Source organism: Podospora pseudopauciseta, assembly GCF_035222475.1.
Source record: "Podospora pseudopauciseta strain CBS 411.78 chromosome 7 map unlocalized CBS411.78m_7, whole genome shotgun sequence".
Taxonomy (NCBI): Eukaryota; Fungi; Ascomycota; class Sordariomycetes; order Sordariales; family Podosporaceae; genus Podospora; species Podospora pseudopauciseta.
This window is the reverse complement of record NW_026946667.1, coordinates 766,118-778,374: the sequence shown is the minus strand read 5'-3', so window position 1 is coordinate 778,374 and position 12,257 is coordinate 766,118. Positions and strand designations below refer to the sequence as shown.

Here is a 12,257-nt window from a genome sequence, read left to right as displayed (position 1 = left end):
CTGTTTGCACTCGCACCGCCGCGCTGCGCTGTGGAGGATGAGGAGGCCTGGTGGCCAATGCATGAGCGGACGGACCACCATTACGAAGCATATGTCTCCAGGAATCCAGTCAAGTGGTTCTGCTGGGATCAGCTTCCAGCCGAGCTTTGGCAGAAGAAGCAGGGCGAGCTTGTTGCAGCAAGCGGCCATGTCTGGTCTGGGAGCAAGACAGATGTCGGGTCTCGATTCTTGTCGAGGATCATAAGGTGAACATTGGGGCTGGGTGGTGAGACAGGATCGGATGGTAAGATATGGTATTGAAATTCAAATCAGCAGCGCCATCTTTCGCTGTAACGTGCAAGTTTAGCCGTGGAATTGTGAAAATACCATCTTGTACCAGCCCCGGGACGCGTCAGTACGGACCGGTGCAAGATGCCCAATTAGGAAATAGGAGGGGTCGCTGCCCCCTGGCGGGCTTCCCGCACCCCCCCATGTCGACAAGCCGTTCAATTTTCATCGTCTCTCCCTTCATCTGTCTCCCAGTCCCCCCGGTTTCTTGGATTCTTGGCTAGATCTGCCATCATCTTTCGTCCTTGGACGACTTCCTTCTCTTTCCCCTTGCACCACCCAGCCTGCATTGATTTTGCATTTCATTCTTTCCACCCCCTTTGATTGCTATCAACACTCTCCCTTGACTGGCCGAGAGCTTTCTCTTCTGTCCTTGCGACCTTGAGGCACGCATTGTGTGGTTTAAACATACAATTTCATTCTTTTTTTGCCCACATCTGGTTGGCATTCCACATAGAAAGCGAGATATCGGGGTACTGGGAAAAAGACGACAGACAGACAATCAGCAATCACAGTCACGCAGCTCAACGTTCCTTGATCATCATCCCATTGAGCACCACCTCAATCCACTCAACAATAGGTATTCAAACCTTCCAGCAGGACTTGGACAGGGAATCTGGATACCACAGCATTCGTTCTTTTCTACTCGGCAAAACAATTGGTGGCCCGTACAGCTTCGACAGCATTCAGCGACATCAGATGAACCTTTGACATAGGTTGCGATTCAACTTACCAAACAACACCTACTAGGATAGAGTGGAGCACGATTCAGTTCTTGTTGGAGACAGGAACATCCAAATAACTCGACAGAATTTGGGAGGATTCAACATGTCGGTATCGGTTCCGGGAAATGCCACAGCTGGCGCGCAGGCAGGTGGAGGGGGCCATGGAGCAGCAGCGGGGGGAGCTACCAGCAGCGTGGATCATGCTGTCGTGAACAAGATGCTTTCTCACTACTTGTTGATTGTTCTGGGTGCAGTCTCGGGAGCCCTGCTCATCTGGCGAGTTACCACAGTCTTGGTCCGATACGTCAGGACGGTAACCTGCCTTCACAACGACCAACAGCGATACTTCGCCAAGCCATCCCACAACTACTCATGGTTCCAGAGGAACATCCTCTACGCACCCATCTTCAGCAAGAGGCACAACCGCGAGTTCCAGATCAGCTCGGCCCTCAATGTCGGCACTCTTCCGTCCCGTCTTCAGCTTTTTTTCCTCTTGGCCTACCTTGGCACCAACGTTGCCTTTTGCGTCATGACCATCGACTTCTCCGGCCCTCTTGGTCAGGTTGCGGCACTCATTAGAAACAGGACCGGATACCTCGCTGTTGTCAACATGATCCCTCTGTTCCTCATGGCTGGCCGTAACAACCCTCTCATCAATCTTCTCGGCATCTCTTTCGACACCTTCAATCTTCTTCACCGCTGGTTTGGGCGTATTGTCATGCTGGAGTCTGTTGCCCACACAGTGGCCTGGTTGGTTGGCAATGCTTCCAAGAACGGCTGGAGCGCTGCTTTCAACACTGCCATCACCGTCAAGTTTCTGATGTGGGGATTCATTGTAAGTTACCTTGGATCTAATGTATCGAGGAACATGGCTAACAAAGTTCTGTAGTCGACCTGTGCCATGATTGCCCTTTGCATTCAGGCATCCAGCATTTTCAGACACGCCTACTATGAGACCTTCAAGATTGCCCATATCGCCCTCGCAATCTTGGCGGTTCTTGGTCTCTGGTACCACCTCGACCTCAAGAAGCTCCCACAGCTCAAGTATCTCTGCGCAGTTTGTGCCCTGTGGATCTTTGACCGTGCTGCCCGTTTCCTTCGTGTCGGATATCGCAACATTGGAGCCGGTGGGACCAAGACTCTCGTTGAGGCTCTCCCTGGCGGTGCCTGCCGCGTGACTGTCAGCATGGCCCGCCCTTGGGATTTCCGGCCCGGACAGCACGCCTACCTTTACATGCCATCTATCGGTTTCTGGCAATCTCACCCTTTCACCGTAGCCTGGAGCGACGAAGCTGAGCAGCTCGACGGTGAAAAGGGTCTCCCGATGGACCGCCACGATGTCTTGTATCAGAAGAAGACGTCTGTTTCTTTCATCATCCGTGGCCGCACCGGCTTCACTGGTGCGCTCTACAGCCGCGCGGCCGCCAACCCCGACGGAAAGCTTGTTACCCGTTGTCTTGTCGAGGGTCCCTATCGCGGCTCTCATCAACTTCACTCGTACGGAACAGTCATGCTCTTTGCCGGTGGTGTTGGTGTGACCCAGGCCGTTCCCCACGTCCGTGATCTCGTCGCTGGTTATAACAACGGGACTGTTGCTGCTCGCAAGGTCATCATGGTCTGGGTGATCCAGACTCCCGAGCACCTCGAATGGATTCGCCCCTGGATGACCGAGATTCTGGCCATGGAGAAGCGCCGCGAGGTTCTCAAGATCATGTTGTTCGTCAGCAGGCCTCGCTCGACCAAGGAAATTCACAGCCCCAGCTCGACAGTACAGATGTTCCCCGGCCGGCCCAACATCGACACACTGCTGGGTATGGAGATGGAGAACCAGATCGGCACCATGGCTGTGACTGTGTGCGGGCCAGGCGCTCTGAGCGATGAGGTCAGGCGGGCAGTGAGAAATAAGCAGTATAACGGAGCCGTGGACTTTGTGGAGGAGGCCTTTTCGTGGTAGTTACACGATAGGAGATGAAAGGGGAGTGAGAGGAGGTAGGAGACATTGCATATTTATTTTCATTCCCTTGTACATATTTTTTCTTTGTTTTTCTGGAGTTGGGATGATTCGATTTTAGTGCTCACCCGAGGTATCGCGCAGCGATTCAGGAGAGGAAGTAAAAGGCTTAGACAAGCCTGATGATGATGAGAAGATAGATACCAAGAATAGTTTGGATCTCACACAACAACATTCATATTGTAAATATTTGATTATCTATACTGAGTATTTCCATTCCACGGTTGCATTTCAGCTTCTCTTCGGTGTGTTGTTGTTACCATTCAGGGGGTCACACGGCACTCAGCATGCTGCCCAGTGACAGGGAGAGGAGTCGACCCCGCATTTGACAACACCCAACAGCTCCGCCTGAGGGCTGACGCTCGTGACGTCGTTCCGGCGTTCCCCCAAATGCGGCGGTCACTCTTGGCCTTCACTGGGAACCTCGTTCTTTATCAACGCTGCCAGGTGTGCCCACGCGCCCTTGTCTTATCGCTGGTCATTTTACACTTGCTTGCCATTTGCTTGTTTCTCCATCCTATCCATCAAGGTTCGGGGTTCGTCCCGTGATAACTTCCCAATTATTCTCTTGTGTTTGTTTGCCTTGTCTTGGGATATCTACTGCACCTGTACTGTCGTCTGTTTCACCACTTGCTCATTACCGCTGCCGAAGTAGCCCAATCCCCGACACTCCCGACGCCCCCGATAGCGATCCCCGATCCCGAGGTGTTGACTCGAGAGAGCCAGTATCCGATATCCGAACCAGATCCCGTGCTTTCCTGCCTGCTGTCGACTCGTGCTGCCTTACCGCCTGTCTATTCGTGTTTATCTGTCCTGCTCGCACCTCACAGAATACCGCCGTCGCTAACAACTACCACATCCATATCGGCCCAAGCCAGCAACAGCCATAGCCAAAGTAAAACAAGACACAAGAAATCAAGCTACCCATCGCCAGCTAGCTAGGCAGGGAGAGTGGTCCAAGGGAGCCGCCCCCCCAAAACCGCAACCATGGGCCTAACATACAACACCTACCTCAACTCGGACGTCATCTACGGCTGCAAGAACTGTAAGGCACACTTGGCTAACGCCCATGACATCATTTCGCGGGTATGTCCTTCCCCTTCCATTGTCCCTTCTCCCACCCCCCTCCTTGTACAACAGGGGACTCGCTAACCGCTCGCCTATTTCCCACCACCAGAACTTCCGCGGCCAACATGGCAAAGCCTACCTCTTCAACACGGTCGTCAACGTCGAGACGGGCGACCCCTCGGAACGCAACATGACGACGGGGAGGCATGTCGTGAGGGATATACAGTGCCGGCAGTGCAAGGATGTGGTGGGGTGGAAGTATGACAGGGCGTATGAAAGCTCGGAGAAGTACAAGGAGGGAAAGTTCATTCTGGAGGCGGAGCTGCTTTGTAAGGTTACGTGAATCGACAGTGGGATGGGTCGAGTGAAGAAGAGGGCATGGTCTGGAGTTTTGGGTTTGGAGTCTAGCGGTGGGTTTGTTTTGCTTGGGATTGGTAATGGGTTGGGTTCTTGCTTGCTTTCTTGATTTACTTGACATTTATGGGGTTTAGGGGTTTATTGAGACATGATGGATACGAAGATAGGGGGAAGGATTGATGGATTGCAGAACAGAGCAGCATTGATGTGTGGAGCGTGTACCCTACTTACATGTGCGATAGGTAATGTTGGCACACTTTATACACACTCCCGGTACCGTATGTGAAATGGAAGGAGCCAAGGGAAATGAAGACTCAAGAGGAGGAAGGAGCCGTGAGGGTCAAGAAGGAACGGTGGAATGACAATGAAAGAGCACAGAGGGAAAGCCCGCAGACAGGGAAGGAGCCATCGTGGAGAGAAGGAAAGAGCTACCAAAGAGACTGCCGTCAAGAAGGACTCTTATCACAGAGACCGCTTTCTTCTCTTCGGACATCCCCTCTGTCATGGCAGACTCCAGAAGATGCTGACTCAAATAAGTGCATACGGCAACCAATGCTATCACCACGATCATGAAGTCAACTGAAGCTTTGGCGGCAACCGCCGCGAGGAAACCAACACTAAGGCACCACGCCCTCCGCACTTTAGCGGCCAATCCAGTTTGTTCGCCATATCTCAGTCCCCATTCTTCTGACTTTCGCACCTCCGACGCCACGGGGACGACTTAACTTCGGTCAGGGACCAATTCAGGGAAAACACCACTCGACAGATCGGTTGTCTGCGGACTCAATCTTGGCCTCGTGTTCCATGATCAAACTTGACAGCAAAACCATGGTCCCATCCCCTAGCCCCCTCCACATCGTGGACATCAACAGTCGGACTCTCGTCCATAGCAACCCAAGAGTCATGTTCATGATGCTGAGATGAGGTCAAGGGGCATTCCATCCGCACATGAGGCGCGAAGATAGGGGCAAAGCCAAAACATAAGAACTCCGGCTCCCAGTATCTCTCCCAGGCCTCCATCAGCTCATTCCTCCATCACCCTCTTTCATCCAGTCAACCAGCCTCGCATTCTCCTCATTTCTTTGAGCAGTATTCTGAGTACCAGCGTCATGTCTTTGAGTACCCTCCGCACCGGCCTCGCGGCCTTGGTGCTTGCCCACGGCATCAGAGCGGCCCCAACTCCCTCCGAGCTCGATATCAACACTATCCCTCCTCCTGCGGTAAACCTGACTGCCGTCACGGATCTGGCCAGCTACAGCGACTTCACCGTCTATGACAATTGCGACTGCAACAAGAACAACGGTAACGAATACCGCAATAAGCTCAACTGCGATGTAAGCCTCCCTGCCCCATCAAGGCTTGCTTGTTGGTTTACTGACACGTTTCTTCAAGACCAAAGTAGCCGACTACCGCAAGTCCGTCTACGTTGACGGTCTGGCTGCCGCCTTCGGTGGCTTTCAGGACAAGCACGGCAAGTTCGAGTGCGGTGGCCAGTACTTTGGCATCCTCTTCAAGGGCTGCTACGACCTTGAGAAGAAGTACAACGGCCGCATCCGCTGCCTCCGCCCCGTTCCCCCCGGATGGATCGAGAAGCACGGTGGCAAGGGCTACGGTGGTGGCGGCTATGGCGGCTATGGCGGCAACAACTATGGTGGTGGTCGGGGCTACGGCGCTGGCTACTCACCTTCTGGCTATGGTTCGGAGGGTTACTGTGACCAGAATAGCCCCAACTATGACAACTGCGATGGCCGCCAGAGGGGCTATGGTGGTCAGGGCGGGTACGGTGGCGGTTACGGCGGCTATGGCGGTGGCCACGGTAATAACTATGGATCTGGTGGTAACTATGGTGGCCGCGGTAACAACTATGGTGGGCTCGGTAACTACGGCGGACACGGTGACAACTATGGGAACGGTAACAACTATGGTGGCCACGGTTCCGGTTACGGCGGTCACGGCTCCGGTTATGGCGGTCCCGGTGGCAACTATGGCGGCAGTGGTTACGGCGGCTATGGTGGCGCCCACAACAGCCATGGCAACTACGACGGCTACGGCAATGGTTTCGGCAGCAACTACGGTGGCCATGGCTCTGTCTATGGCGGCAATGACGGCTATGGCAACAAGTACGACGGTCATAACTCTGGCTATGGTCACGACGGTCACAGGTTCGGCCAGGGCGGCTACGGTGGTGTCTCTCACGGTTCTGGCTATGGTGGCCCTGACGGCAACAACTACGGTGGGCACGGCTCTGGATATGGCGCTCATGAGTCTGGCTACGGTGGCCCTGGCTATGGTAACGAAGGGCACAAGTATGGTCATGATGGGAACAAGTACGGTCATGATGGGAACAAGTATGGACACGATGGGCAAAACTATGGTGGCCACCAGGCTGGATATGGCGGCCCTGGTTATGGCAATGAAGGGCACAAGTCTGCCCACAACGGCTATGGCGGCCCTGGCTATAGTGGCCACGGTGGCTACAATGGCTACAATGGCTACAATGGCTACAATGGCTACAACGGCAAGGGCAACTACATCGCCGAGGTCAAGCCCGAGGACCTCGTCGCCGTGGTCGAGATCCAGCCCTCGGCTGTTGTCGAGGCCACCCTCGAGTCCACCACCACCGCGTCGGCATAGATTGACAGCCGGTTCTCTGACGACCCAGATGTACATACAAGATCCAAAGCTGATGACGGTTTATGACTTGGCTGGGGCGGCTGGACACACAAACAAAAGAAAAGGCAAAAGAGCGGCAAAAGGGGTGTGGAGGGGAGAAGAGGTGATCAAGGGAAGAGGGGAAAATCTTGTGTGAAGGCTGCATTTTGGTCCGCTTGAAAAGCTCATGATAACCAAAAAAGCGTGGAGTTAATTGAAATAGCATCTTTGTTTGTTGTTTAGTCTTTCGCAGCTTTTGGATGTATACGAGATAGATCGTGGCAGGCAGAGAGAGACATGCTGTATTTGGGATGAGAGAAAGCCGAGTTAGATACATGGGGGATGCCTTTTCAGTATCTGTGTTTTGGAATAATTGATGTTGACCTTTTGTCTTTCCTTAGCTACTTGACTGAGAGAATCATGATGATGTGATGGGGTCAAGATTTTGCTGCGGTGCTACTGACTTATTTACTTCTAGATCTTTTTCTGTGTTTTGCTTTTTTGTTTTGTTCCTCACCTCCGTGTGGCTTTTGAGGACTGATGTGTTGAATTATAACCCGAGAATATCTTCTTCGTACATCCATCCCTCAAATAAGCGAAAGAGATGGGACAGCAAACTTGTTGGATTTGTTCGGGATTTCATCATGTCTGTTGTCTGACGATATCAACGGGAGGATGCAAAAGGGCCCAATTCCAGAGTTGGATAGCACATACGACGATATCTAGCTAGGAAAAAAAAATTATGGTATCTCGTCCGCTCTGCCCTCATTTTCAAAATGGCTGAGAGTCGAACCAGGACTCAGGTTGGGTGACCGCTGGGGAATCCTCGATGTTGTGTGTTTTTTGATGTTTTTAGCTATCCGTCTGCCGTGTAACACCCCCCCGACCCCTCCCTTCCTTGGCTTAGGCTGAATGTTCGGACGATTTTTCCATTCTCGGGAATCCTGTCTCGTTGTCAAACAAGGATTCCGACCACACAAGATCCTTTTTTTCTTCCCGAATAGCTGCTCCAAGGTAAGGTACTCCCATCACAAACTTCTTGTCTGTCTGTCTGTCTGTCTCATTCCCGATGCCAACCGCCCTCTAAAATCTCACCGGGGTTTTTTTTGGGGAGGGTTTCTTTCTATATATCTGTACGCCATCACTAGTTAACACTGGGGACAATACGAAAAAGACACAAATGACAAGTCAGATTAAAGTGCTGACTGACAGTATACTCCCTCCCCCCCGCCATCCCCCCCCTTCTCGCTCCCGACTAATCAGTCCACCACAAAAAAACCTCGCAAGTGCCAGTAATAAGCGATGAACTGAAGCAAAAAACAACACTCTATCACAGACATATGAACTCCACACAGTGGATGGATCGAATCCATACATACAATAGTAGAAAGCCAACAACCAACCACCCACCCCAACCCCCCACCTCTAACCGCGCAATACTACTCAGTTTAGAAACAACATACATACACTCACCTGCGGATGATCGAACTGTTGGTATCCACTCCTCCACCAATCTAGAATCCCCTACCCCTTCTTTCCCCTCACCTCACAAACCCCCTCTCTCCCCCAGAATACGGTAGTTCCTTTCTCCACATGTCAACCCCCGTCCCCTCATCGCCGAGAAAACTCAATCATCAAACTCGTAAGACATCATCTACACTAGATCTAGATCTCCCCATCTCAAATCCCCGGTCCGATGGTACCCGCCCACAGAGAACTGTCTTACAATCAAAACCTGATATAGTTCGGTCTAGGTCCGTCAGGATGAGTGGGTTCCAACTCATGCACGTCACCGTGAACGTCAGCTCACACACAAATCTCACACACTGTCTAGCTGGCCCCCCAATGGTAGTGTAATCCACTTTGCATAATTCCTCCCGCATCCTGCAGCAAACTTGCATGCAAGATCTATCGTGTCGGGGTTAGTGTACCTGTCGGTAACCAGCCCTGGCCGAGCGAGAGGAGGCCGAGAAAGGGTGTATTGGATCGGATCGGATCCTGGAGGTGGTATGTGATGAGAGATGGGACCCGGGTACGGGAGCAGTTGCAGTGTCGGCGGAGAAGGGAGGGGTTTGGGTGGAAGAAGAGGAGGGGGGCGTGAGCCCAGTGGTGTGAGGAAGATGGAGGTGTGGTTGAGAGAGGTGGGAAGTGCGTGGGCAAGGCCCTACGCTACCCGCATCCTGTACCCGTATCTTGGTACCCGTAACTTGTCTAGTTGGTGGCGTTCAATACAAGTCTTGTAGAAAGGGTGGCTGCGTGGTAGATGTGGTTGAGTGTGGCCAGTGAGGCCGAGAAGCAAGTATGGGGAGAACGGCCTAGAAGGTGGGTGAAGAACGATCCATCCCCAGCTTTTGGGCTCGTCCCCGTCGGTTAGCAACAGCAGCTATCAACGGCCATCCACGCAATATAGGTTTCACAACGCGTACCCACCTGCCATCCCATCCATCCGACACACCCACGCAATCAATCTGCCAATATACCCACCCACCAGGCTGCCGGCACTGGATGGTGGTTCGATTATACCATCTCGATCGTATAGCCCAAGCCAAGACAAGTCCTGGGCTGAGCAAACCTACCTACCCTTTCATACGAACCACCACTACCACCTCGACTCCACGCATCATATGCACATGTGTTGTAGCCGCTGCTGCTGCGAACTGGCGTGCTGCATGCCACACCCTATTAGCGGCAGCGGGCAGGCAAGCACCTCTAACCATCCACTGGCAGCCAGCCCGTCTTGGTGAAGTATGAGTGTGTGCTGCTGCCGGCAATCTAATTCTCGAATGGTTCTTCGTCCAGTAGGGGAATAGAACGGCGAGGAGTCGAGAGGGAGGGAAGCCTGGGCTGCATGAGAGTGTTGTATGCGGGCGGCCCGATTTGGAAGTTGAGGGTGTTAACAACCGAGAGATTGGTGGAATTCATGTTGGGAGGTGTGGACGTGGAAAGCAGCAGACAGGAAAGATGAATGACGTTGAAGTCGTCATTAGTTGTTCGGAATGGTAAGTGATGCTCCCCGGGGCTTGGTGTTGTATACTGGTTCCGATCGTGCTTGACGCTTTCTCTTCCGATGGATCGTGGGCCACAGGCATTATTCGAGGGGCTCTGTTCGAGACAGAGTGCTGATTTTATGACGGTAGAAGAAAGCCAGCCTAGTCTACTTTGTACGTTGGGTGCATAGAGATTGCCACTGCTAGCTGACCTCTGGCATGGATCAACACCGCGAGTTGGTGAAGGGTGTGTATGCCCGTTAATGTCTTGCTCCTTTCCTCGGCCTCCTGATGTCGGCATCATCGTCGGTTGGCCGGATATCGTGCGCGGTGGTGGTAACGGTGGTGATGCTGCATCACGCACCGTGTCATTCATGCCACTCGTTTGGCATCGCTGAGAACCAAGTGACTAGCACGAACACGTACTTGAGCCACAGAAGACATGTAGATCGGCGTGATAGGCGCCAATTACACCTCTGTGTCGGTTATTGGCTGGAAAGGAATGGGAAAGGATGAGACGATGCGTATTAAATGTTGGCTGTCCCCGGCGCTTTGTTCGTGAATAAGAGGTTTGGGAGGTTTGGTGACTCGAGAATGTCCAAACAGGATTTCATCTTAGAAATCTCGGGCCTGAAATGCCACATTGCTCTTGCCAGGTTACCCAATCCTCGATGCTTCCTTCTTCACATAATGGAACGCACCTGCCTCATGGCCAATGTAGCAGGTATCTTGCGTCATTGTCAGTTGAGTGTTTAACGACCATGGAAGGTACGAGGTTGAAGACACCGACACACCTCGGAAAACACCATCAATCGACCCTCAACCGAGCTCAAACACGTCCAGCAGACCTTCGAGATGTACTCAACCGTACAGGGAGCCAACCTCAAAGTCATGAGTTGACTATGCCAGCATTGGTGGTCAGTGCACTGGTCCGCCTCCGGTCTCTGTTAGCCTCTTCCGGACCCACCTCATCGGCCGCAACATTCACGCGCCCGGGCGCAGAATTGCCATCGAACTGCATACCGACCGAAGAAAGCTCCCAGCGAAGAGCGAGACTTCCCAAAAACTATCAGCTACACCGAGGCGCTGGGGTTGATCTGGACAACAAGAATTCGACTTGATCTGACAGTGTGGTCTCGAGGAAGCAATGCTTAGGTCTATTTTCTTGCCCAAAGTCTAGCTGCAGCCCTTTCTTCTCATTTCTGTTTGGAGTGTGACCGTTACCACTCGGCTGTCAAATGCTGACTACTCTTACAGCCAGCTGCGGAACTCCCATATCCTCCTTTGCAGTTTTATCACATAAGATCAACTTAGTACCGACACCAGCCGTGCAACCACTTGATACACCCGAGGCAGAGCGTACACAAGTGTATACTGGCATTATATCAGACCGCTCACCCCGAACCCCTCGTCCGTTGTAACAAGGCATGGATGGCTACATTCTTGTACCACATGAGAAATACCTCACCTCATGCTCTCGCAATCTTGGCACATTGGACCTGAACTTGTCAGCCACTACAGACGAAATACTGAACCCAATCCCAACACTGACAATTCCTCCAGATAGAGAATGTCCAACATCCTACCCTTTTCCCAAAGCCCAGCCGAAACAAACATTATTCACCAGCCGCGACCAATGTCACCCAGAGCTTCACCGGTCTGGAACAACCCCCAAGATGCGGGGATCTCTCCCAGTTGCCCAGATTCCAGAAGCATAGCAGCCCTGTTACCCCAGATCTACAATTCAGCATTGGACAACATACTTACACAGCAGTTTGTGTCCATCCCATCAGGTCTCATCGAGCCACACCGCCCCAAGTTAACCATCCACCGGCATCTGCACATACAATTACATTTACGCCACCAACCACGGACCATCGTCCGCCCCCTTCTTCCTCTCACATTGCCGCTCATCGGACATAACCGCCCCAATCTTTCCTCGATTTCACCCATCCACCCACTCGTCGTGATCGCGTCTCAATTATCTCAACCCGAGCTCTCAAAGCGAAGGAGGTCAGACAGACTTTTCACGAGCAAGGGTCTCTTGCTCCTAGCTGCAGGACGCATCCCGCTGACGGCCGGGCAGTCTGCATGATAATCCGCATATCTCGACGCAGTGATACTAACTAA

General features: G+C 52.6%; 4 protein-coding genes across 4 annotated transcripts; all 4 read left to right on the top strand.

Annotated features, from left to right (window-relative positions):
• The first annotated feature begins 356 nt into the window (after nucleotides 1-356).
• Nucleotides 357-3,293, top strand: QC763_705660 (uncharacterized protein). Its single transcript, XM_062915566.1, has 2 exons — nucleotides 357-1,887; nucleotides 1,942-3,293. Exons 1-2 carry the CDS (start codon nucleotides 1,156-1,158, stop codon nucleotides 3,004-3,006), a joined length of 1,797 nt encoding a protein of 598 aa, XP_062761536.1. The 5' UTR covers nucleotides 357-1,155; the 3' UTR covers nucleotides 3,007-3,293.
• Nucleotides 3,294-3,486: 193 nt separating this feature from the next.
• Nucleotides 3,487-4,755, top strand: MOH1 (protein yippee-like moh1). Its single transcript, XM_062915565.1, has 2 exons — nucleotides 3,487-4,149; nucleotides 4,241-4,755. Exons 1-2 carry the CDS (start codon nucleotides 4,051-4,053, stop codon nucleotides 4,472-4,474), a joined length of 333 nt encoding a protein of 110 aa, XP_062761535.1. The 5' UTR covers nucleotides 3,487-4,050; the 3' UTR covers nucleotides 4,475-4,755.
• Nucleotides 4,756-5,477: 722 nt separating this feature from the next.
• On the top strand, nucleotides 5,478-7,558 carry QC763_705640 (uncharacterized protein). The gene is made up of 2 exons (XM_062915564.1): nucleotides 5,478-5,822; nucleotides 5,881-7,558. Exons 1-2 carry the CDS (start codon nucleotides 5,598-5,600, stop codon nucleotides 7,120-7,122), a joined length of 1,467 nt encoding a protein of 488 aa, XP_062761534.1. The 5' UTR covers nucleotides 5,478-5,597; the 3' UTR covers nucleotides 7,123-7,558.
• Nucleotides 7,559-9,478: 1,920 nt separating this feature from the next.
• Nucleotides 9,479-12,257, top strand: QC763_705620 (uncharacterized protein; the record flags this gene model as incomplete). Its single annotated transcript, XM_062915563.1, has 4 exons — nucleotides 9,479-10,139; nucleotides 10,281-11,634; nucleotides 11,697-12,140; nucleotides 12,245-12,257. The coding sequence occupies exons 2-4, from the start codon at nucleotides 11,555-11,557 to the stop codon at nucleotides 12,255-12,257; spliced, it is 537 nt and encodes a 178-aa protein (XP_062761533.1). The 5' UTR covers nucleotides 9,479-10,139; nucleotides 10,281-11,554.

What these genes read in the sequence shown, in the direction of transcription:
- QC763_705660 (XM_062915566.1), top strand. Translation starts at nt 1,156, where the DNA reads ATGTCGGTATCGGTTCCGGGAAATGCCACAGCTGGCGCGCAGGCAGGT. An exon ending in TTCTGATGTGGGGATTCATT is followed by an intron (nt 1,888 to 1,941) that starts GTAAGTTACCTT and finishes AAAGTTCTGTAG; the next exon opens with TCGACCTGTGCCATGATTGC.
- MOH1 (XM_062915565.1), top strand. Translation starts at nt 4,051, where the DNA reads ATGGGCCTAACATACAACACCTACCTCAACTCGGACGTCATCTACGGC. An exon ending in CCCATGACATCATTTCGCGG is followed by an intron (nt 4,150 to 4,240) that starts GTATGTCCTTCC and finishes TCCCACCACCAG; the next exon opens with AACTTCCGCGGCCAACATGG.
- QC763_705640 (XM_062915564.1), top strand. Translation starts at nt 5,598, where the DNA reads ATGTCTTTGAGTACCCTCCGCACCGGCCTCGCGGCCTTGGTGCTTGCC. An exon ending in GCAATAAGCTCAACTGCGAT is followed by an intron (nt 5,823 to 5,880) that starts GTAAGCCTCCCT and finishes CGTTTCTTCAAG; the next exon opens with ACCAAAGTAGCCGACTACCG.